Genomic DNA, 26,565 nt, shown 5'->3' on the forward strand with positions numbered 1-26,565 from the left:
TTTGTTTTTTTTTGTTTTTTTTTTATTGAAAAGGGATGAGGATGGTACTGAAGTGTAGATGGGTCAATGTTTTATGCCTAATATCCTTAGTACAGGAGACAAGCATTCAATTTCATTTACTTGGATGTTCATGTCAGGACAGTCTCTTTTCCGTGTCTTCCTGGAGTCCCTATAGATCTTATTTGAAATCTTGCAACATTCTTCATTGTATCATGGGCCTAACTGGCATTTAAAATGCCACTGTAATGATTAGAAGGGAGTGAAATGTGTTATTATCATCTGATCAGCAAAGAAGTATTCTTAAAAGTAATCAAATCTGTTGATCAGCACTGGAGAATGTGGCATTGGAATTCTTTGTCGTCCTGGTGTACCGCAATCGAAAAAAAAAAAAAGGTAATTAGAGTGTAATTAAAGCCTGCAGAAAAGCTGACACTAAAGTTTGAATGATGATAGATCCATTTAATTAACCCTCTGTCATCTAACTGGGTTTTGTGAGGTGCTGTCCCTCCGTGATGGTGACACAAGTGCAGGGCAGCCTGAAGGGTGTCCCTTCATTCTGGCTTTGTCCACAGCACCTGGAGCCCTCTCTGTGAGCACAGACACACCTGGAGCTCTGTGTGTGAGCACAGACACACCTGGAGCTCTGTGTGTGTGAGCACAGACACACCTGGGGCCCTCTGTGTGAGCACAGACACACCTGGAGCTCTGTGTGTGTGAGCACAGACACACCTGGAGCCCTCTGTGTGAGCACAGACACACCTGGAGCCCTCTGTGTGAGCACAGACACACCTAGAGCCCTGTGTGTGAGCACAGACACACCTGGGGCCCTGTGTGTGAGCACAGACACACCTGGAGCTCTGTGTGTGAGCACAGACACACCTGGAGCTCTCTCTGTGAGCACAGACACACCTGGGGCCCTGTGTGTGAGCACAGACACACCTGGAGCCCTCTCTGTGAGCACAGACACACCTGGGGCCCTGTGTGTGAGCACAGACACACCTGGAGCTCTCTGTGTGAGCACAGACACACCTGGAGCTCTCTCTGTGAGCACAGACACACCTGGAGCCCTCTGTGTGAGCACAGACACACCTGGAGCTCTGTGTGTGACCACTGACACACCTGGGGCCCTGTGTGTGAGCACAGACACACCTGGAGCTCTGTGTGTGAGCACAGACACACCTGGAGCTCTGTGTGTGAGCACAGACACACCTGGGGCCCTGTGTGTGAGAGCACAGACACACCTGGAGCCCTCTGTGTGAGCACAGACACACCTGGAGCTCTCTCTGTGAGCACAGACACACCTGGAGCTCTCTGTGTGTGAGCACAGACACACCTGGAGCTCTGTGTGAGAGCACAGACACACCTGGGGCCCTGTGTGTGAGCACAGACACACCTGGAGCTCTCTGTGTGAGCACAGACACACCTGGAGCCCTGTGTGTGAGCACAGACACACCTGGAGCCCTGTGCTCACCGCTTGTTGCTTCCTGGAGAGCCCAGGGGATGGGGTCACAGCCAGCTCTGTTCCCAGCTCCCCCCAGATTCCTTTATCTCTTTCAGAACCCAAGAAATCCTTACCCAGCATCTCCCATATTTCAGTCTCTCCTGTTCTCAGACCCTCCTTTTACAGAACTCTGAGTTTCAGTGTCAGTTTGGGTGGGGGGCACGTGGTGCTGCCAGATTAGGGGCAAGGGGGGGTCAGGGCCTGCTCTGCTCCAGAGGGACACTCAGTCAGGGGAGTGGATGCTGAGGATGGGAATGGACAGGAGAGGAGCACAATGCCACACAGTCCAGATCAGCATTGGAGACTACTACAGATGGCAGAATAATATTTATATCAGCTGCTTTTTTTTTTTTTCCCTGTGATCCTGTCATTAATTTTTGCAATTTTGTGTGCATCCCTGTTTCCCATCCCTTTTCAGAAAGGTCTAAATCAGGAACTTTCTTTCTGAACTCTTAAACCTGCATTCTTTATAAAGATGAACTGCCAGTCCAGACTGACCTTCTGCTGAGGGGCTCAACAGCCAGGATTAAATTCAGTAAATTTTGAATATCCATAGAAGTTTCAAATTATATGGTCAGTGTATCTGGGCTCCAAACTGTTATGCACTTCACCACACAAAGTCACAGAATCAAACCTAAAAACAGTGGCAGTTTTTAAAAGCTTCAAGAGCTGGAAATAGGACACATTAAAATTTGGTGATTTTATGGTTAGTATGATTAAGTTCTGTGACACATAGAACATACCAAATTCTGTTGAGCTCCTTAAATTGAGGCAAGCAGTTCTGTGTGACCATTCTAGCATGTGCATGGTCCTTTGTATTCTCTTAAATGGCCAGGACATAGGGTAGTGTACTTATTCTACCTGAACTGGAGGAAAAACATTTTCCATGAAAAGTAGTGCACACTGGTAATGATGCTTTTGTCTTAGAGCTCCCAGAACTTTCTTCATCACATTAAATTACTTTCTTATGTTTTTTTAAATAATTTAAACTTTTATAACTATTTTGCTCAATCTTGTGAGATTAACTTTTTGTTGTGAAACAGTTTTGAAAGCATAGTTCTATAAATGTAGATGATCAGGCTTTTTACACTTTTTTGATTAGCTTCCCTTCTTATATTTTACCTTTCCTTCTTGCTGCTCTTCCATTGAGCAGGCAAAACCTCTGTCCCATCAGATTTAGTCCCTTTTAGTTTCCTAAACTTAAATTTAGTTTCCTCTCACGATCACAGAGCATAATGTGTTTTCCATGAAAAGCTGTAAATTTGCTGGAAGCTGGCCTAAAGCCTCACAGTTTTTCTTTCTCCTTTTCTCCCCTTTCTGGATTCCTGCTGCCAGCTCACTGTATTTTTTTGTTGTCAGGGATGCCAGAACTCCTAACAAAAATTCCCCCCTTCCTGAGTCTCTTGTACTCCAATAGCTGCCTGTATCCTCCCTTGCTAACCCTTCCTGCACCTCCAGCTTTAGAACTGGTACCAGAGGAGAGGAAATCTATTAGTGATACCCTGGCAATAACTGCAGAGAGGCACAAAGATTATTTAGCACAAAATGGAAATTTCAGATTCTTGCATTTGTTGCAAAGTTATAATACTGGATAAATGCATTTGCTGGGAGATGAAGGAGCACAGCACAGCTTGTGCTATAGCTGGTAATTCCTTTAAGCTAATTGAAGATGTTTTCTGAAGGGGTTTTTGGTTTCTTTGTGTTCTGAATAATTGATCAAGTTTCATCAACTTTCTTCTGTGCACTCAGGCTCCAGGTTACGGCCACATACTGGCTGTCATAGTTTCACGTTGCATTTCTTTGGTAGTTCCAGCTTGAAAGAGTTCCTGTGGTGCTCAGGCCAGAGTTGGCAGTGAATATCATGAGTTATGCTGGCATGACTGTCTGTGGATCTGCCTTAGGAACAGGATTATTTAATCTTGTAAACTCTAGTTTACTGTTAGTGGAGATGAGGGCACAGCCTGCTGAATTTGTGAGCTTGCAGGAGAGGTCAGGGGTGCATGCAAAACCCTTAAGCTGCCAAAAATCTTATATGGAACTGCTGCCTAACTTGTTTATCTGTTAAAAATACTTTTAAGAGCCTATCCTTTTTTTTGTTCTATCTTTAAATAATTAGAGTTGTGCAAATCATCTTATATTGGAACCTTTTTATTCTTTCTGTCCGTCTGTTTGCAGTCACACGAGTCACATCCTTCTTCACTCCCTCTGCCTTGCTAATAATGAAGTACAATGTTTTCTCTTTTTTCATTTGTACTTTTCTTGTACACCATTCTTGTTCTCAGAAAGAAACCATTCTCACTTGGACACTTCACAAAATGCTGCTATATCAGTCCTCCCCTGGTGACCTGTTTTCAGTGCTCTCCTTGTCCTATTTGCACTTGCCATTTCCTGTTTTCCTAAAAAAAGAGTAATCTAGTAATTTATTAGAAAAAAATAAAGGACTCAGACACCATTTAATTGTCCTTATTTTCTTATGATTGTACATTTCACTGGTATTTCAATCCATTCTAGTTTTTACTTTTTTATAAGAGTAGAAAAAGGAATGTATTTTTTTAGAGCATCAGTACCTTAATTCCTTTAATCCTTTGTTGTTTTTCCTCTCCATCTGCCAAATGATAACAGGATAAAGGCTTTTAGAGATATGTTCTTTTATACTTTCACCATGATGGATAGTAGTGGCAGGGTGGCAAGTATCTGCATTGCAAATAGGAGAGGATGTATTGCTGTAGCACATGCTTTTCACTGATCAACTTGTTTTCACAAATTTCTGTGCTTTTTGGTTGGCTTCTGGATTTCTGAAAGTTCTAAGGTGAAGGCACTTAGTAAAATGTCAGGTGAACTTCAGTTTCTAATTCTGTTCTCTGATAGAATTTCTTAGGTTTTCTTGACTATTTAGATATGTTTAGAGTTTCACAGATTTAGCAACACTGTTTTTGGAAGAGAATATTTAAGGTAGCATAATAAACAGTTCTAGGGCTTATAGTCAGTCTCTGTTAAAAAAAAAAAAAACCCAAACAACCCTGCAGCCTAATGTTCATGCAGCAAATGTCAGTGTTTTATCTTGGCAGCTAACAGAGAATGTAGGAGCATATTTTTCATAGAGTGGTTTGGGTTGGGAGGGACCTTAAGATCATCATGTTCCAAGCCCCATGCCACAGCCAGGGACACCTTTCACTGGACCAGGTTGCTCCAAACTGGCCGTGTTTTTGGTCATACATGTATTGTTCTGAAATGATTGTGAATAATTTAGTGGGTTTTAATATCTGTTTAATAGTGTAATAAAGGCTTTTAGAAGTACAAAGATTTCTTTATGTCTAACAGACTGCAGAAATGACATTAATATCAGTCATTGCACTAACAATCTCTCTGTGCTCAAATACAGTGGATTTCTTTAGCTGTGCTGGTTAGTACATTCTAGAAGTTTCAATGGCTGTTTTCTGTTCAAGTCATGGATGCTTTTATTTCCAGCTCTTCACAGTCCCATGATGGTGCCAAAATGGTGCTGTTTGCTTAAGATACGTGATTCTTTCCTTCTTTGTGTACATGTGTGTATGCACAGTCATTCTTTTAATTGATCTGGAGAAGGAGGTCAGCCTTCATAGTCTGAGTGTCTGGAATAGAGTCAAGAAAAGATGAAAAGAGAGACTTCCCAGGAAATTAAATACTTGTGAATTGCAGTCTTTTTTGGTTTTTTAGTAATGCCCTCCTTAATTTCTTAGATGATTAATTTGATTTTTCAGAGCAAGGAAGAGTTTTTTGTCAGTTGAAAATATTTTCTTAATTGCAATTCTTATCCAGATGGGTTGGGGAAATAGTTAGCTCAGTGCATTTTTCTATTTTGTAATCATTGCTTAAGCATTGTTTTATTCCCAGGGTCTCTTTTTTTCTTAACCTGTTGTTATCTTTACTGTTCCACCCAGGGCTCGATAGTCAGTTTTGCATAACAATATAAAAAAACCATTAATAAAAAATTTGATTGGATACTAATTTACTCTCTCTTTTCTAATATCACACAATTTACAAGTTGGTTTTTTTTGCTCTCTCTCTTTCTCTTTGTTATGCTTCTGACCACAAATAGGTAAGCAGCATTTATTTCCAAAATGGGACATCTGGTGATAATTAATCTTATCTAGAATCTGCTTCTAAAGTGGAATCTTTAGGCAGTTGGTTCCTGTTCCTTCAGTTTGTAGTGTTAATGTTTCAAAAAATTTTTGAGTGCATGTTCTTAATCTCCCAGCATCACATATGGCAGTGTCTATATTTAAATAAATACTGGACAATTTATATTCTTTTTTGGGGATGAAACAGAATGAATAGTGAAAGTGTATTTGTTATTCTGAATAGATATGTCTGCTACTGATAGTTTTTCCATATTTTTCCTTTCACCCTTTCATTTTCAATGAAAGCTGAAGTTCTCTCAGGGCATCCATCTACTTTTTAAGAAACACATCAAAGACCATTAAGCATCCTTACCATGTAACTGTTTCATTAGTTTCCAAGTACCAATTAATGATACCATTAATTTGCTGAGTTGTTGGTAGTCTGATAGTTTTATCACTAATTCTCAGATTAAAAATGAAAAAAAATTAAAAAATCACAGAACTAGTGTCGTCACACTTGACTAGCGGTGAAATTGAGTAGATGTAGATGTACACTCATGTTGTTCTAACAGAAAAATTTATGCAGGAGGAGCCTTGTTGATGTTTTGATCAGCAGTGCAGCAGCAGTAATGGATACAGCAGAATTTAGTCAGGGGTTGGGGTGAAGTTCAGTGTGTGGCACAGATTAGGTGTAAGCTTTCCGTCCACACAGGAAGGGCTGGTGTGGCTGTAGGGGATGAGGCAGGTGTGAACCACCTCAGCAGCACCTGCCTGGATGAGCAGATGATTTTAAAAGTTGCTCAAAAAGATGCTCAAAAAGACAGGAACTGTCTTCATTCCACTGGGTGTTGCTTGTTAACATTTACAGAGAGCAATTTTCTTCTCTTCACATTTATTTGATCATTTAGCAAAAGCCACCTAAGCTTGTTTATACTGCACATGTAAATGCTCTCTTAAAACCTTGGAAGCTAATATCCAGCTGCTAGATTTCCAGGCTGCTGTGGCAGAACCTACCCAATTTACTTCTCAGCCAATAAAAAAAACCAACCAAACCAAACCCTTAGTAAATAGAAAATTGGGAGGGAAAGAGAGTTCATAGAAAAAGGGATCACTTTTAATACTGAATGAAGTTGATCTCTCAAGCTTGTTGAGGGGATGAACCCTGCTGCATACTTTGGATCCAGCAAAGTTTTGTCTTGACAATTCTTTGAGCTCATAAACAGAGTCTGTTGAGAGCACTGGTGATGGCCAGAGCCCATTGCTGTAAAACAGTGATGTCTCCATGGGAATTAGCAAACAGGCAGACACCTCTGAGGCTGTACAATGCTCTGGATGCTCTTCTCTGCTTTGTATGAGTGGTTGTTGGCATGAGGCTGTGAGGATGTGAAATGTGTGCTTGTTCTTTTGATTAATGTGATGTGTATAGACTTCCCAATGAGTGATCAAAGGGGGACCAAAATATTTCAGGACTCGGAGCACAGAAACTTGCCCAAAGGAAGAAATGAACACAAATAGAAAATTTATTAAATATTACAAATCTGCCAAATGCAGAGCAATTATAAAAGTACTAGTAAATATATTTTTAAGCTTACTATAATGAAGAAAGATGCTGACATGAAACAGAAGGGAATTTGCTCTGATTTAAAGTCTTTTATTTTCTAAAGCAAAAAAGCGCCAGTAGACAGGGAGGAATTTTCCCCACATTGAATGTAACAGTGAAAGGAATCCAAAATTTCAGGCACATAATCACAAGGTTTTGTAATGTAGTGAGTTTATGTACATCTGCTTAGCACCACTCACCAACTGTGCCTAATTTTAGGTTCAAGCTTACACTTTGCCATTTGGAATAAACTTGATATGTATATGCTGAGTAGCTTAACAGACATCTGGTAACTTTTTAGGGAGAAAGAGTATGATTATAGACATGAGAGAAAGCAGATTTAATTATTGCAGCACCAGTTCTAGTAATGGAACATCCAAGTGAGGGAGTTGCTTTCCTCAGAACAAAAGTTCCTGCAATTTTGTACTGTTGTGATTTCAAAAGTTGGACTTTGCAGTAGCAAGGCTTTTAAAAAAAGAGTAGTGAAAATAAGATTTTTAAAAATGTGGGGAAACATTTCAAGAGAAGCTGGGTGAGATGATTTCTGGGATAGTAATTTCCTATAGAAAACACAAATATTTTGTAATTAAATGTTTTTCAGTTAAGACAGGAAAGAGCCAGGATCATCTTGCATTTATTATTGACATGTCTCGTGTGCATTTTAGCAACCTAACCGATGACTCATGTTAATACAGTAAATTAATGTGGAATGTTTAAGATATTTGACTTGAGATGGGAAAGTCAACTTTAATAAATTTAAGTATTTGATTTTACAGGGGCATGGCAAATGACCAGCTTGTTTTGAAATTGTGGTCCTGTCACATTTCCTTACAATTCAGATCTCACTATGATCAGCAATGTACTAAAAAGAAATAAATTAATATATATTTTCTGAAAGGAAAATACATATTAAAGAAATAAATTAATATATATTTTCTGGTTTTTTTTAGGGTGCAAAATTTGGACATTCAGTGGGATTAAATCAGGCTCCTCCTCCACGTTCCTCTGCTCGAAGATCATTTGGAAGATCGAAGCGATTTAGCATTACTCGCTCTCTGGATGACCTCGAGGTAATTAACTTTCACTTAAAATTTAGAAGTGAGTCTTAGAGAACTTATAGTATAGATAATGCTGATAATTGCTGAAAGAAAGTTAGTAATGTATTAGTTTAATAAAGTTATTTGCTATCATATGACATTTTTGTGAGGGGAATACAGATTTCAGGTATCAACCTTTTTCAATATTTCTTTAATAGGCTACATCATGGCCATTCTTTCTGTGGAAAATTCTGACTTTATTTTTCATATCATATTTGGTCCTGTGTAAATCCAAACAACACACTTTTGTTGATCAAAATGTTCATAATGTCTCAGAAATGAATGTATCATGATATATAGAAAAATCAAATGTTCATCATATTCTGGTTTTTGTTCAGCTGATGAATTTTGACAGCAGTTGACAAAAGGGAATTCCTAATCAACTTGGTGATTTTGACTCCTTTTAAGAGTAATATTATGCTCTTTTACATCTGGTTTAGCATCAGCTGTTGTCTGGCTCTCAAAACCATACTGGCATTGGAGAAAACAAGGAATGAAAAGCCATCCCTGTTCTCCTGTAGGAATATGGCTTCATTATATCTTCACTCCTAGTGTGCCTCCTCAGGAAAACCTGAGCCACAGTGATGTGAAGGTGAATGCAGAGATTCTTCCCTTGCCCTTTACCACGCTTACTTGGGGGAAGGCTGGTGACTGGGGAGAAACAAAAATGTGTGCAGAGCTCTTGGCACAGGAGCCATGCAATGCATTCTGCACCACCTCAGCAAGGGAGGGAGTGTGGCACACTGAGCCCTCCAAATGGGAAGGAGGTGTTTAAACAGCATTTGAGATGGGAGGAGGGAAGAAGGAGACACTCTGAGTTTTCTGCTGTGGGAAAATGTAGGAAGAACAGCATTTCACTCTGAACTGAAGGAGAGGGGAGCTCAGTGCAGGGGATGTTTAGGGAGCAGAATATATGGAGGAGCTTCTGGCATGCTTAGGGAATGCAGGTAGGAACTGTAATTACTTATTTCTCAGATGTTTTTCTATTTTTCTGTTTTTCATGGTGGTCTATATTCACTGAACCTTTTAGAACCTTTTAAGTGTCTTGCTTTTTTTCTAGTTATAGAAAATATGTGATTTCTTTGCACTCATAACTTTAATACAGTAACTGCATAACTTCAACACAACAAGAACTTCTGGATAAAAGTGTTTGGGAACCATCCAGCTACATCTTTCTTAATCAGAAAATGGTGATACTTCTAATTTGAAAAAGTTTGCTGTTACATATATCCAGTTTTGACAGAATTTCTGATTGCAGTAAGAGTGAATTCTCTCAGAATACCAAAGAATCTAGTGCTAGCAATTCACATGCAACAGGAAAAACATGGTTCTTTCCTCTTTCCACAGTCTTACAGATCAAAATTTCATGCAGGTTTTTTGCACATCTCATGTTTTGAGTGTTTTAAACATCAAAAATAAAATTTAATTTCTGTTGTTGGAGCTGTTACACATTGTGTAAATATTCATTAAAACAAGCAGTTGGGACTTTCCATTAATTTCAGAAAGATATGATAGTTACTGGCCTAAAAAGTCACTTTTTTCCCCTCATATTCTAGCTGGTATTCATTAGTGAATGTAAACAGAGTAGCACCAACGGGAGGGATTGGGTCAATCTGTGTCCCAATGTTCGCATCATTACTGAGTTACTTTGGAAGGGGAAAATTTCATTCTAGGTCACACGATGAGCTGGACAAAGGAATGGTCTGAATTCAAATCTGTATTTGGATGAATGCCCTTACTACATGTAGCTGTGTGGGTGTGGACTGTTCTCTGTCCAGCTACTTCTTTGCACTTTGAAATCTTTCTTTTGCTGTGCATGCTGTAGAAGAATGATATCTCAGATATCCCAGCCACCAGGAGAGACAGCAATCCAGAGAAGAGTTTAAAGAGCTTTGTATGTCAAAATAAAATAATGTTGGGGTGTTTTAATTTTGGTTCAAACTTCAACACTGCTGCTTCAGCACTTGTCCCAAGTACTCTTACACTATGTGGGGTAGAACATAATGTTGTTAATACATGTTTAGTTTATTTCAGGCCATCTATTTAGGGGTGGTGGAAGAGGAAATAACAATAGCAGGAAATTCTTAGAGACTCCACCTTTGGAATAATGACCATGAGTGTATTGTATAGGCTGTTTGCTTGCTTTTGTGTTCTTTTCAGTTGTCTTGGCAGACTGGATAAGGTAGTAATCCAAACATGAAATTTGGAAGTTAGTATGCTTCTCTGAGCTTATGGGTTTGATTCCTGCTGGCATCCAAATTAATTCTAAATTGAGCAGTGTAAGTAGGTTCCATGGAGTTTCTTTTATGGGCATTTGATGAACACTGTTCATTGCTTACAGGTCTAAAAAGGCTGTGTTTGGATTTTTTGTTGAAGTATGAGCAGTGTGTGAAACAGCAGCTGTCAGTGTTGCTGACTGCTGCCATAAGGTGGCGTGATTTCTTTGAAATTTGTTATTTATTTATTTTTAAAAGTATCTGTCAAAGAATACAGCGTATTCATAGATATTTTAATAAATAAAAACATGATTTCATGAGAAAATGTCACTTTTTCTTTTAACTTGTTAGATTACTTCTGGCTATATGTGCACAGACAGAATTCTTGTAAGATTAGAATTAATGGTATAGTTGCCCCTCCTGAAATATTTTCCTCTTAACTGCAGAAGCTGTATTTTACATAGAAAAAAACAGACAAGTTTGTAGGATTAACATCTTGGTTCTGTTTTTACTGATAGAAACTGTATACAAGATTTTTTTAAAAATGCAAGGATCAAGATGGGATGAGAGGGGAAAATTAATGGTGCATTTGTGCTATAATTGCGGTAAGGATAATGTCTCACAAAACAGAAAATGCACAATTTTATTTCTGAACTGTGGAAATTGTGCTTGTTCACAGCAGGTCTGATTATGATTAATTAGTCTTTAAATTGGAACTGAATTCAGAAAATGAGCATGTCTAGTATGTGCCCTAGTTATGTTGTTTTCACAAGAAATGTATTTAGAAAATTTTCTTTATTAAATTACAAGAAACCTGGTTTTGTTAAGAACAGATTTATCTTTTATCTAGCAATCAATTTTTCTATGTGAACAATTTGTTGTTATGAAGAAGTGTCTATTAAAAACCATGTTAACATTCTGTGATTTGTACCAATTTTACTCTTTAGCATATTTGCTGATTCATATTTTCAAGGTGTAACTTAAGCTAAAAGTACCTTATGATTATTTAATATTTGGCTTAATGAGAGGGTGTGATCCTGTCTTTCTTCCCACTTTTCTTTCCTGTAGATAAATGCCACTACTCTCATCCTCTTGCACAATTCTGTTCTGGAAAAGATGTTTATAAATTTATAAACAAATTAAAGGTGTCTCTGTGAGACTGCAGACAGTAGAACACTACCTATGTAAAAATTTACCTTAAGCACAGTAATTGTAATTCTTCTATTCATCGCCAGTTTTGGTAACACTTTCAGCTGTAGCCATTCCACTCATCTTTTATTTTTTGTTGAAGTCTGTAAAAATGGGGGAACCTTGCAGTATTTTCTTGAAGTCAAAAAATTTAGGTTCCTCCTCACCAAGAAGAACATTCAAAGCTGTTTTTTCCTGAAAATAATTTTGGTACTTGTACTTTTTGCATTTCTCTGTGGTTAAAAATAGGGCAGAGTAGTATAATGAGAGACATAATCTCTTAGGGAAACAAGTGTCAAATTCTGTAAGTATTGTTAATTAATCATTTAATGCAGAGATATTTTTAAAATTAAAGATGATTTAATTCTTTGAACTAAGTATCACTACAAGAAAAGATGGCTGTTGCAGCTTTTCTTCTTGTTCTCATCCTGTTTAGGAAAGCTTAAAGCTATGTTTTATATTATAAACAACATTTGTTGTATCAAATTTCTAGAGTTTAGTAATGTTTTCAAAGTTGAAATGTATCATGTATTCCTTTTAAAAATCAGTGGGAGGGCTTTTGTTAGAATGTTCCATCTTAATTATAGCCATTAATAATGTAGTATTATTAGGTGTTATTATAGGTAATAATGCTTGAATTTTTTTTCTGTTTTGTTAATTCTACTGGATCAACTACTTTTTGCATTTCATCTGCTATTTGAAAGCATACAGCACATCTCTTTGGTATGAGATTTTATACTAATGGATGACATGTCTCTGCTGGATATTAGCTTTGGCATCTGTGGGTGGCAAAACTCCCCCTAAATGCTCATTTGACTTAATAAGGAGTTTTTAAGTGGGTACCTGTTTTTGTTTGACTGATTTAAATAATCAGACAAAGCTTACACAGGGAGATAATAGCTTATATTAGACCTACTAGGTATACTATGAAAATCAGACAAGAAGATCTAAACATGCCCCAAACTTTTCCCACCCTCTCATATGATCTAATAGAAAGTATTAACTCTCCCTGCAGAGGTTGATTTATTGATGTTCTTAGATCATCACCTTGGCCACAATGCCACCACTATGGCAAGTGTAAGTATATGTTTTAAATAAAGAAACCTCTTCATTCACAGCTTTTCACAGTGAATTCAAAATTTGAAAATAATTCAAAATTTGAAAAGAATGTATAGTTTAATTTTACCTCTTGGTTAAAAATATGTTCTACTGCGTACCCCCTTTAAGAACGGCATCTTTGGCAATATTTTGTCCAAATTTTTGCATAAGATACAACCAATCGGCAGTTTTGCTGTCAGCTTTCATGGAAGGGGGAGGAAAGGCCAATTGTGAAATAGCAGTGCACACATGAGAAAATCTCCATTCTTGTATGTAAAAGGCAGTATTGTATTTTCAGCATGCTGATAATGAGCTCCTAAAGGTTTAATCCAGTCTCACGTGTGGGTACTCTGCAGTCTGAGTGCTAACACTGAGCAGCCCCTGAGGCTGCTGTGTTGGAAGCTTCATGGATCTGTGCCCACAGATGAGGTTCTTGTTTCTCTTCCCCCTTTGCACTGCTTCTGGAGCAGGGAGAGGTGTGCTTAGTGATTTCAGACTCCCTCACTAAACTGGCCCAAACCCTCCTGCCGGCCATGATGTCTGGCTGTAAATAGTGCAACTCAGTCATGGCATTTAAACATTGATGGTTTTACCTTGAATTACTGCTGTGCTCATGGAGCTGATCAGTGAGACTTTGAAAACATCCAGTGGTTTGTGCCAGGCATTCCTCTGCTTTGTTCAGGCCCTGTGCTGAGCAGTCCTGGCTGGAGCTGTTCACCTGCTGGGCTGCACAGTGGCCACCCAGCTGTGCTGCTCAGTGAAACACTGCCAGGACCTGGGGATTGCACTGTCGGGGCTGCCATGCTGTCCAGCGCCATTTGGTTTCACATTTGCTTCTCTAGACTGCTCTATTTAGAATTTCAGACTCCCTAGAGGACCATACTCAGGCTTTTACTTTGGTATGTGGGATCTTATCAGGTAGTTTATTTATATCTCTTTAAGGAAGGAAACATCATGCTAGTAGTATACATTTTATTTTTCTTCACAGATTGTGGTCTAGCATTACTGTTAGGTTTTTGCTGGTATTTTATACTATACCATAATTTTAAAAAGATTTTCACCATCTGCTCTTAAGTTTACATTTATAGACTTTTTCATGGAAAGTTGTTGTGCTCCTGACACTGTTTTGTAGTATCTGACAAAGATGGGTTGGTCAACAGATCAACACAGTTGTGTGCAACCTCTTAATTGTGAATTTGAGGTACTTATTTCTCTATATAGTCCAGAATGTTAAACTGTGGGGTTTTTTTTTCCCAGACACTGAGAATAATGGGATTTATTTTCTGTTACTTCAATTCGTGAAATTATCATCCTTCAATAATGTTACTGTTTACTGTTTTCTCTTGCTTTTGTGTTATTTTCTTTACTTCAGATTCTGGAGAAATTTGCCATTTAAATTTGCATGTAGGAAGCAGAATAGCCAGAGAATGTGCTGAGAGCTGGATCTCATCTCTGTGATTTTTGTGAGGTGCATGAGAGCAGTGCTCATCACAGCAGTGCTCACCCCATGCTGTGGTGCTTGAGAAGAAACCAACAGTATTGCCTAGGATGGATTCCTTAGGGAATGAGGTCCCCATCTGTGCAAAGGCAGTTGGGACAGTACAAAGAGATTTTTTCTTGAGGAGGCAATCAGTAGATTGTCTGACCCTGCGATTCAAGTGCTTGTCACTGTCATATTTGCTGAAAAATCCCTTTGCCCAGAATTTTTCTCCTGGGAAGCTAAGAAGCCTCAGAGAAAAAGGAAAACAATATTATCTCCTTTGCTTCTCCTGTGTTTTGCTGCTTTGGAATGTGGTTGGAGATTGTTTATGCAACATGTGAATTGTTTTTGGCTTAATGACCAATCACGGTCAGGCTGTGTCGGGACTCTGGAGAGAGTCACGAGTTTTTCTTTAGTATCTTCTAGCCTTCTGTAGGTATCCTTTCTCTATTCTTTAGTATAGTTTTGTATAGTATTCTTTTATATAATATAGATCATAAAAGAATAAATTAGCCTTTTAAGAACATGGAGTCAGATTCATCTTTCCTCCCTTCCACAGGGGTCACAGAAAATAGCACAAGTGCTGTCCCAGCCTTATTGCCTCCAGGCTTGGCTCTCCAGCACAAGCCCATTTCTGCCACAGAGCCAGAGACACAATATGTGCTTTCAGGCACTAGAGATAGACTTGTATTCTGTATAAATTAATTTCCTTGTAGTATCCAGTACTGCCATTCTCAAGATGTGTGTTTAAAGGGACACAGGTGAATTCACAGGCTGTAAATACCTCTGCAGTTTGTGGAACTACAAGAATCAGACAGGATGAGCAAGTTCAAGTAACCACCTGCAGCTACAGAGGGGTTGCATTCCTTAGCTCAGCAGTGTAAGATACTGGGATTTGGCTTTGGCTCTGTTATTTTGGTTCTGGTTTCCTTGAGTAGTGACAGAACTGTCAATGCGCACACAAATGGAGCTCTTGTTAGGTTGGCAATCTCTCAGGCGTGTCTTTCTCCCCAACCTAGCGTTCTTCAAAAATGTGGCTTACTCTCTTTGAACTGAAACTGTTCCCTCTTCTGGGTCTGAGGCATGTGACATTAAGGCAGAACAGTACTACTGTTTACTGCACTGATTCTGAAATGCAGAACTATTTGCTGCTTAAGGTTGATCCTTACTGCAGCTTCTTATATTACATTTGTTGATTCAAGGGCATCTTTTAAGGCTCCTCCCAAGAAGGTGAGCAGTGAGGTGATGTTACTCCAGGTAATGAGGATGAGAGCAGTCTCTGAAGATGAGACCAGGCTGCTTTTAGAAGTCTGAATGACTGGGCAACAAAATGGCAGATGAAAATGTATGCAGATAAATGTAAAGTAAAACAAATGAGGCAAAATAGCTCTAGCTTCATATAACAAATGATATATATGTTTCTCAGCAGACTGTTTCTTCTCAGAAGGGAGGTCTTTGAGTTATAAGGGAGAGTTGCATGTAAACAACAGCTCAGTACAGTAGCAATGAAGCAAAATCCTGTATTACACATTATTACAGAAGGAATAGATGATTCCATTGCATACAACTGTGGTTTGTTTTTCCATACCTGGTCTCTTTATTTTAAAATGTTCTGATATATTGAGAGAAGAAAAGATTTAGAAAAGTGTAAGGAAGAGTGGAAAATCATGGGTGGCATAGGAAAAGTAGTTGGGATTGATTGCTCATCTCTCCTTTGGGACAAGAAGTCGACACCATTAATTAAAGATAGCTGGAGCCAGGAGCAAAACAAACAGGAGAACACGACTGTTCATGTGGGAGGTGAGCTGGTCTGTGGGATGCCTCACCACTGAGTGCTGTGGATGCAAGAAATTTGCATGTCCTGGAGGGAAAGTGGACAAGTATTTGGAAAAGAGAGCCACTGGGGGTTATTAAGGAGACAAGCCACACCAGGCTGAGGAAATCTCTTGAACTAAAAATACCTGGAGTCTGCGAGAATGTCATCAGGGAAGTGTCTGATATGTTGCCCTGTGCTGCTCGTTGGTAGACTTCCATGTGTGGCCACTACTGGAAACATAATCCTGGCTTTGATAAACCCATGTTCTGACCTGATTGTGTGCAGAGATGTGAGGGTGGGCAGTGCCTTTCCCTGCCTGTGGGACTCTCGGCACAGGAGCTGTGCTGCCTTTCCCTTGCTGGGAGGTTGTTGTGCCGGGCTGCAGGACCTGCAGGTGCTGGTGCTGGTGCTGGTGCCTGCCCTGGGCACTGGGAGCATTCCCATTTGTGCTGCAGTGCTGTGGGGATGGCTCTGGCCCCTGCCCTGCCCAGAGCTGCTGCTGCTGCTGGGATTGTCCAGGCAGCTCCTGGGACGAGGGGGAATGAGGAACTGCCTGACTGGTTTGGCGCCGTCCCTGCCCTCCCTCGCTGCTCTTCCTGTTACCTGCTGTGTCTTTTGACATGACAAAATAATAACTAAGGAGGGGTTTTTGCTCTATGATGAGACCTGGTTGATGTTTTTAAGGCTTTACTGAGTGAACTGGATTGGTTTTTCTAGAGCATAATCACAGAATAGATACAGCGCATATTGATAGCATCTGCAAATTGTTTCTGATTCTCTCTCATGCTTAAACTGCTGGGATTTTGGGTAGGAGTTTGTACCACCTAATTTTCACTGTCCTCATGCATTTATCTGTACAGTGAAACTACAGAAACAAAAAGGAGTCAGCTAGAACTTTTACTAGAAGCTTTTTATTTACTTACTAGTATTTCTTATTCATTATTAAATCATTAAAACATTTCACTAGTACTTCTAAAACTTAAAATATACAGCAAAAAACCCCTCCGCAACTTCCCTCTGGACAAAGGAATTGCTGAAGGATAATGTTTAAGGATTATTTTTGGGCAGAAGGTGCATGAATTTTTTTTCAGAAAATGCACAGATATTGCAGGTCTGTCTGGAGAGTAGGTGTGGTATTGAAAATTATGAGAGTAATGTTTCACTTGGAACATGATCCTCGTAAATGCCAATGCTCTGCTTACTCACAAGAACACGGAGAGTTGTGGTAGGATGAGATAGATTGCACAATCTGCATACATGTGATTGTAATCACTCCAAGACACGTACCTACATGCCAGAAACTGCAAGAAGTTTGCTGTGAGTCTTACGTGTTTTAACAGTGTATTTTTAAAAGTATTTTTAGATTACATTTTAATTATTTTTAGTAGAGATTGGTGACTCTGTTCATCCAGGTAATATGCTCATCAAAGGGGAATGTATTAAAAAAGGGACTACTTTGGATGAGAAAGCGATGTTGACTCAATGCTGAAACAAGTTTGGACAAACCTTTAGGACAGAGTCCTGTTGGCCCTCATTGAATGCATTTTACATTAGCAGATTCCTCAGCAGGGCTGTTGTCTTTACAGAAGCTTTATTGTTACGCAGGACCTGCCTAAACACCATTTTGAAAGCTGCCTGTTCCTTTTGATGAGAAGATACAGAACCAGTGCTGAGGGCGGGGAATGTGCTGGGGAGGGAGGAGAATGGGAGAGGTGTTGATAGGGCAGCAGGCAGAGAAGCCTCATTTTTTTACTGGACTCTGGAAGAAGTAAATATGTGTTCAGAAAGAGCGTAATAATAAAGTTGAAGGGGCTGTTTCTTAACAATGAGATATTAAACCATTTATACATGGAGAAAACTTTTACTGATAGTCAAGTGTCTGTAAGTATAAAGTTTTGTTTGTCTAAAGCGAGCAGAAAACAGGAATATGGTTTAATGAGTAGCCTTCCGAGCTAAGAAATCTTGCAGTGAAATATGATAAATTATGCTTCTCAGGATTCAATGAGGTTTTAAAGAGACAAAGTTCGTAAGTATAAGTATTTAAGTTGACTTTCTATATAAGCTGTTATAAAATTAAGAATACACCATTTTTCTAGCCATGTTTAAAATTCTTTTGCATTGTATTGTTTTTAAAGTGAGTGTAGTAGATAAACTGATATTTCTCTTAAGTTTTTTTAGAAATCTTTCACTTAATTTTTATTATTCTTGCACGTGTTTCCGTAAAACAAAAATGTCTTTACAGATATGTTACCTTGTAATTGTTACACTGCTTTTTTATAAGTTCTGCAGCTAAAGGGATTTTTCTTCTTCCATCTGGAATTTTATCCAATAAAACAGAATCCAGATGGTGTGAGTTATTAGAATAACTGAAAATAAATGAAAGTTATTTATAGAATACAAAATTTCTGAGGTGTAGAGACTTAGATCAGTTTTGGCTTGTTGTTGCTCAGAAAACATTTATTTTGCAAGTAAACATACTAACTGTGTTATCAAATTTTGACATTATAGTCTTATTCTTTCTGTCTATATATCTCAGTATAAAATTGTCTTAAATGCTAAAAGTATGGCAGCAAAATTTTCATATTTTAAAATCAGGAGGGAAATAAATAATTGCAAAGCATGGGCAAAATATTATATGCATTATTTACTTATAATATAGTAATTTTCATTCTAACTTTTACATTGATTTCCTCAAAATCTATTATTTTTTTGGGCTACATCAGTAGTAGGAAATTCAGAACTGACTAAATGTGTTTCAGTGATCTGTCACTTAATCATATCCTCTTTAATATGCAGTTTAAATTTAGTTTACTGTTGGACTGCAAGTTACCTTCCATTTGGATGTGCAAGTGACGCTGTTTCTGCATGTTTTTATTATTGGAGAGAATTCAGTTGTCTTAAAATGTTGATTAACAGAAGGGGAAAATAAACCCAGGAATTGTTCACAAACATTTTTGCAAAAGTATATTTTTAAAATTTTCATTTAGCAGTCCTGGAGAATTATTTTTCCAACTTTGAAATATGGATCATAGAACCAGATTTTTTTTTTTTTAGAGTGGATTTCTGGATGGCAAACCTTGAACTTAGTACATGAGAACGTGCACAGGAGTGTGAGCAGTGTGGCAGACAGCAGAGGGCACTGGAGCAGTGGTTTGCATCATTGCTTTGCAGGATTTACTGTGGGGGAAGTCTCAGTGTCTGACAAGGCAGCTTGTACTTCACTTATTTATACACCAGCAAGTTCCAGCTAGTTCAGCTTCAAAATATTTTTGTTAATATTGCATTGGAATAGGAAGGGCTCTTATTTCAAAATTCATAGAGGGAATCCACAATGCTGTAAATGAGAGAATCTTTCCTCTTCTCATCAGTAGCACATATGGGGTCTGTTTATTGTTGAGTAGCTGGCAAATCGTTGACAAAAATATATTTGGACATATTACAGAAAATTTGGAGAATTAGGGGAAAAAACATTTTATTTTATGGCAGAGTTTTCTTAATTTAAGTGTAGGCTTTTTGATGCTTCTGCTTTTTATTTCAGTAACTGGGATCAGTGAGCTAAATCATATTCTTAAAATGTGGCTGTCGCGCAAGTAGTTGTTACTTTAATATGACATTAAAAAATCAATACTTGATGAGATTTAAGATTTTTGGTGGTTCATTCTGCCAGTGTCTCATTTAATTTAGTACTCTGTGTGATAAGGAGCTGGTCCAGGGGATCGCCTCTTTCTGGTTGCCTGGTGGTTTTTGTGCCTATTTTCTTCTTTTAGGAGTCAGGGATATAATAAATCCCATTAATCTTCTGACAAGTTAAAACTTATCCAGGCTCCCTGTCATTCGGTCTTTCTCTTCAGCTTTTTCTGCTCTGAAAACAAATGTACAAAAGCAAATATGAACAGGAAGTGGAGGGAGGGTAGGAGAGAAAAACAGATCAACCTTATCTGGGGTCGCTCCCCCTTCCCACAGTTTAGCTCCTAAGCAGATGGATGTGGGTTTACAAATGTCGTCTTTGGTGGAGCTGAATAAGGCTTTTAAAGCTGTTGTACCATATTTTAACACTTCCCATTAATAGCTTTGCAAATTAGCACTCCTTCTGCTTTTGACCTTTGACCTCTGAGTTGCCTGCCCAATTTACAAATATGCTACTCAAAATCACAAGATTTTATATCTGTAGCTGCTGAAATAAGCTGTGAAAATGTAGAGGGATATGAATTTTTTAAAGGGCTTTCAGTGCCACATGACACTTCATAGCCATGATCATTAAGTGCTGCTGCCTAATTGCTAGAGCTTATTTTTCAGTGTTGGTAGAGCTGCTGTATGGAAAAAATGGGGATGTGTAATGCTTAGTTTCAGTGAAACAAAATCAACAATTCTTCGTGTCTGTTTAAAGGAAGGGATTATGAGGTTTACGGTGCCTAGAACGTGTAAAACATTGCCCACCCACAGTGTTCCCAACAGTGTTCACTGCAGTGGCTCCAGTGAGCTGCTGGTCTTGCAGCTGCATCCCACTGTTGCATGAGGGGTCAGTTTCCTCTTATTCCTTTTTGTGGGTAACATTCTCTCCTGTTAAAATTGTACAAGTACTTTTGGTCTTTCCAGATGATTCCTAGAGGATTTAGCTTGGGTATTAAGTGTAAGTGCTATTGATAAAGTCCTATTTTGTGTTACCCCAAAGGGATGTTCACAGGAAAGTTCTTCAAGCGCTTCTGATTGTGATTATTATGCACCTGATTATTTGTAATATTGTTGCTATTTGATTAAAGTATTGACAATGAAAATATATTCTGCATCCCACTTGGTTTAGTGTCAAACAAAATGCAGTATTTAAGCAGCTCTGGCATTTTTTCTTTATGAAGTTGCACATTTTTAATACTTTTCCACACACAGTAAAACTGTTCTGTGCAACAACCATAGGGCACTTGCTTCTGAAATCCTAGAATAATGGAGGGTGTAATTTGTAGTTTTTAAAAGACATTTCTTCCTGTCTACTCACCCATTTGTTTCCATTGCATTTGTCATGGTATTAAATGCTTGGAGGAGCATTCCAAACTGCAGTGGTGTGCCTATTCAAACAAGTAATCAATCAAAAAATTAACTTTCCGTCACAGCAATTGGCTTATGTCTCTAAAATTCTAGTTAGAATAGGCTTCATCTGCAAGGAAATTAAATTTCTTCCCTGATCACTCTAAATTAAATGGAGAAGATTAAGTTTTTCTGTTAATCAAGTCTCTTCATCCTAAGTGCAAAATGAAAAGATGTGCAGGCTTTTACATATTGGATGTAGCAAGTCAGTCTCACCATGAAATATTGAGTAAAGGCTCTTCTCTTTCTTGTTTTCTCTCTTTGTAAGTTCCAAGTAGCATTTGCCTTTTTCACAGGGTGGTTTCTGTATTAGGGGCTCAACCTGGGAGCTGCATGGCTGTGGGGGGTTCCACATGCTGTACTGAACAAGGGAGAAAGTTCCTCTTTCCTAAATGCACGTCCACCTCGGGCTTAAGGACATCCCACTGGCGTAAAAATGCCCAATAATCTCTCCCGGATTGCCATTCTGGTGTTTATTTTTAGCAGAAAATTGTGTTCTGATTGCTTTAAAAATAACAGCAGTGAATGATTTAGGTACTGTCAGTGTTGTGGACAGCAGCAAACTTCCTGAAATGCTGTACTTTCCATATAGAGTCTCTTGAAGACACCGCTGTCACAGGCAAGTGAATTGCACTTCCCTCTTTCATTACAAGGAGCCTCTTTTGCTCTCTGTTCCTCAGGCTCTGTGCACAGAACTCTCTTGACATCAGCTGAGCACAGGTTCAGGTCCTGAGGGAGGAAGGGCAGAATAGAAGTTGGTTTCTGCAAGAAGAATTTTGTCTTTAGTGACAAGAGGCTACTCCTAGGTTTAATGAAATGTGCCAAGTCTCCTTGTATAGCAGATTTTTATGTGCAGCGTTAAGCACTGAAAAGTTAAGCAGAATGGACTATTTGAGGTCCTATTTTGTTCTGGCTTGCATTATGTAAACCTCTGAAAATAGTGATTTACTATGTAAATGTTTCTCTAACTAATGTTAGGGTGATTAACTAGTGTTTTTTTGGAAACTGTCTTGGAAATCTGTTTTATTGAATACAGGACTACCATAGGGTTCAGCGTCGTTTTATTTTCCTGATTTGTTATAGGAAACGTTCTCAAATACAATCAGCATGATTTATATAAAATGATCGAGCTTTTCTGGTGAGAGATAATTGAGATCTAATCTGAATCCCTGACGAACCACAGCTTCCTGCATTGGCCTGTTGCTATTGGTAACATAAAGGGAGTAAAATAGAACTTCATACGAAATGCCTTTAAACTTTACTGGCATGTACAGGCATGGAACAGCGTTGAATTTTTGAGTTTAATCTTTGAGAAGCCGACGTGTTAAGGAAATGCTTTTTCCATATTAAGTGAAGATGAATTTAGGAAGAGTGCTGCTAGGAAAAATAACTGCTGTTTCTTATGAGGAGCGGGTAAGTGATATGAATTATATTTAGCTAAAGCAAGGCATTGTTGTAGTGAGAAATTAGAATAGGCTATTGTTATTGGCAAGAAATTAGAGAAGAATGGGATCAGCTTCAGAATGCTTTTTGCTTATCCTTTCAGGTTTTTTACTTTAAAGTATTTGAGTTAAAATTCCTTTGTAAATGCAAACACTGGGTTTTATTCTCAGAGAAAAGTAATATTGTTATACCAACTAACACTGAGATTTTAATTTGTGTTTATGAACTACGCACAGTATGTATAAAGCTAAAATCCCAGTATGTTTATAATGTGTGCCTATTATTTAATTATGTACAATATATTTTGTATATACTTTCTGTACCATTATATCAATATTATATCTTTAGGTAAGGCTGTATATATTTTGTATATATCTTTATAAAAATAATTTTAGGGATGGATTTGGCACTTAAGGTGCTGTGTTTATATGTGATAAGATTGGTTTTGTTTGGGGTAAAAAGTTGAACATGTATTTCTTAAAGGAATTCCAAATGTCACATCATTTATTCTTCATATGTTGTTTTTATAGATTCAAATATTTGACAAAATTATATGGAATGTATTCAGTAAAGTTATTCTACAGTAGTTGTACAGTATGTTTTTCTTCAGAACTCTTACATATAGAATGCTTTTGTGTTAACTGTTCTAAATGCAATTTGGTGGTAGAGAATTGTAAAGTGAAATTGTGTAATAGTCCTCCTTTAAGTGGCATTCTGAAGGGGCACTCTTCTCAAAGAATTCTAAATCATTACATTAATTGCAATAACATTATGAAATGGGGATAAAAAGCCTGTAATGTTATGCTACTTTTTAGGTGAGAAGTGCATTTGAGATTTTTTATTAGAAGGAAAAACTAGCAATAGTTGATGAGTAATGTGGCTTTATTTTTTTATTTAAAATGTTAGAATTGTATATACCATATTTTGAGGCACGATCTCCCTCCCCATCGAGAGTCCACTGGAGTTCATGGCATGAACTATATTGATGCTGTAATATATCTGAAAATACATATATCTCATGTAAATCCTGGAGTGATGTGACTGAACACCTGGGGATCTGCTTATAATTCATACCTTGGCAAAAGGAGAAGTTGATTCAGGTGATTTAAGAAGTACTTTGAACAAAGCTAGATGCAAGCAAATGGTGAGCTGAGTGATAGGCTTTCCCTGAGATAAGTGACAGAATGGTTGAAAGTTGGCTCTTTGTATTCAGCCTGTAAATCTTCAGATCCCACCAGATTTCCTAGCATTATCCTCTATGCTGAAATCATATGAGAAAATTAGTATAGAAGATTGGTGGAGCTGGGTGTGCTGTTCTAACCTGAAAGGCTTATTTACAGTAGAGACTTTATAAAATAGTGTGTGAAGTGATGTTGTGCTGGGTAAGTAACAGATCCTGGCAGCACTCAGAGAATTCTTTGGATGCAGCAAGAAGTCGATGCCTGCATTGCAAGAAAGTGTGCTTTGGAAAGGCAACAGAGAGCTCATTTTTAGTCCCTTTTATTCCAAATCTTTCTGGATGCCCAGGAAAAGAATAGATATTTCTGTTTAGTCTGTGATTCTGTCATTGTTAGAATAGGAGAGAGAAATAACATCTTCACTCTCCTTACAGATTTCACCCTGTGTGTCTCAGGAGGAGTGGGAAACAGAGATGTTTCTTGGCTCAGGAAGGCACTCACCCCCACTGTAATGGCACAGATCATTTCATGTTGCTCCATTTTATTGCTAAGGCCTGGCATTTCCCAGTATGTGTCACCCCTCAGTATCCCCCTCTTTCCCTTTGTTCTACTCCAGTATTTGAGCATGACTTCGACTTGAGTAACAAATCTTGAGGTGGAGAAGAAGGAAATTTTTGTATTCTGTTACCTGAGTAGTTGTGCACATGGATTTATGTGCTCAATATAATCTCTGGGCTATAGGTGGGGTATTTTTTGGTTTCTGCAGGATGTTGTTATGGCAGAATTGGACAGCACCAAGTCACTTCTCTGGGACCTGATCCATGTAAAATGGAACATTTAAGATGGAACTAAGTGGATGGGAGTTTCTGTCACCTAAAGATGTCAGCAGACAAGCTTCATGCAGGGGTGCACACATCTAGCAGGTTATAGGCCATGAAAGCTAAAAGATACAGCCTGTTCCAACCTTATGAACTTTCAGCCTTATGAATTATTCTCTTCTATGCCCTCTCTCCCTTTGTACCTTGTTGTTGGTGCAGGGTACTATGTTGTCTACTTCTGTTCCGGGAGAAAAATTAGGCACTCACAAAGTAGTTTTCTCCCTGATAATTACTGTAAGCTTAAACTATTTTAGATTTGTTGCTAGCAGATCCTGAACACAACATCAAAAGCTCTCAGGCCCTTCTGGTTTTTCCACCTAGCCAAGAGAGATGATGCCAAGGGAAATGTAACATGTTTTCTCTTATTCAGAACTTTGTGCTATCAAATATATGCTGCAGCATTTGCCAGTTTAGAGAGACCAAGAGCATCTTTTATGCTGAATGGTAACTGGGAAGCCACTTTTCAGCTTGCTGGCCCTGCCACTGAGCTTCCCTCTCAAATCCTGCCCTGAAGTCCCTGGAGCAGAGTTGCATCCCCCAACTTTGTGGGGTGTGTGTCTGTAAAACTCAGCTGCTAATCCAGCTAGATGAGTGAGCAGAGTTCCCATTAAGGGATATACTGGAAGGCATTTTAGCTTTCCTAAATTAGATTTTGTTAAATTTTGGTAATTTTTTGCCATCAGATTGCTGGCATATACCATGGGCTTCTTCCTAAACCAATTTGGTAACTGGGGTAATTGGAAGAACCAATTTCAGTTCTTATCTGGTTGTGAAAGATTTGATGGTTTCATACAATTAGATTTTATCTCTGGATGATAGCTCATAGGTACATTCACAACATATATGTCCTGGCATTTGGAATTAAATGCTTAAATACTTTTTAAAAAAATCCTCACATTAGCCCTCGCTGGCACAGAGTCATGCCCTGCCCTTCCCCCTCTTTCAGAAATGGCTGCCTACAGGAGTAATTAAATTTTATAGCTTTCTCATACATATGTTTTTCAACAGGTAGTTCTTAATATGTGTGCAGTGTTACATTTCATCAAATAATCAAACTTTTTTGTGTAGCACATCAAATTTTGTCCTGAAGAGCCTCCAGTGGTGGGAAACGTGAGTGCTGAAGAATGAATAAAAGACCCCAACATAAACTGTATTTTTAAAATGAGATCATCATAGTATTTAAAAAAATCTGGTCTTGCAACTTATACCTTTCAAAGACAAATCTAGACAAGTTTCAGCTGAACAGTTTAGAAGAGAAACTTCTTTGTCTGAATGTGGACTGCATGCAATTTCTGACAGGTTTAAACTGAGATTTCTGAGTACTCACAAACGTAGTTTGAACATATTACTGTGAATTCTTGCACAGTAATTACAAGCTTTAGTTTCTAGGCTTTATTGAATTAGGTGGATTTAGTTACACAGATGAATTGAAGGAAATGTTCTTAAGATATATTTTATTCTGTGATCTATAGAAATAAACGGATAATGCCTGGAACACGATAGGTATATTTACTGACTCCGTAATGCAAAATATATTCATCCTATAGGTGCTTTTCTAAAATGGTCTGACATAAAAATTACTAAGGCCCTGCTTGGAGAGATTTTAAGATGCTGATATATGTAATGTAACAAGGCATTTAAAATAAAGAAGCAAAACCAACCTGTGGTGTGTCGAAAGTTCACTGCATTAACTTATGCTAAATGGATTGAGATAAAACTCTCAGTGTCCATTCGTGATTGAGCTTTTCTATGTAATTGCACCATTTTCTCTTGAACATTATTTTTTATAATTCTTAACTTCCCAGTTTTGACAGAAGTATTATGAATATTCTTTCTGCTGTCATGAAAATCCTAATAATTTTGCTTCATACCTTTCAAAACCATGAAGAAT

The 26,565-nt window shown here is 38.3% G+C and overlaps 1 protein-coding gene across 7 annotated transcripts in view; it reads left to right on the plus strand.

Annotated features, from left to right (window-relative positions):
- Nucleotides 1-26,565, plus strand: part of RGS12 (regulator of G protein signaling 12) — an 85,961-nt gene that overhangs the window by 14,282 nt on the left and 45,114 nt on the right. For 5 of the 7 annotated variants that reach the window (XM_064710242.1, XM_064710243.1, XM_064710244.1 and 2 more), the window contains exon 3: nucleotides 8,152-8,271. In XM_064710242.1, coding sequence (XP_064566312.1) covers nucleotides 8,152-8,271 — 120 coding nt within the window. Of the gene's footprint in view, nucleotides 1-8,151; nucleotides 8,272-17,954; nucleotides 17,978-21,872; nucleotides 22,589-26,565 lie in introns of those variants that run through there. The other 2 variants (XM_064710246.1, XM_064710245.1) reach the window with 2 other exon arrangements.

Source organism: Zonotrichia leucophrys, chromosome 4 (assembly GCF_028769735.1).
Source record: "Zonotrichia leucophrys gambelii isolate GWCS_2022_RI chromosome 4, RI_Zleu_2.0, whole genome shotgun sequence".
In the NCBI taxonomy this organism is placed as follows: Eukaryota; Metazoa; Chordata; class Aves; order Passeriformes; family Passerellidae; genus Zonotrichia; species Zonotrichia leucophrys.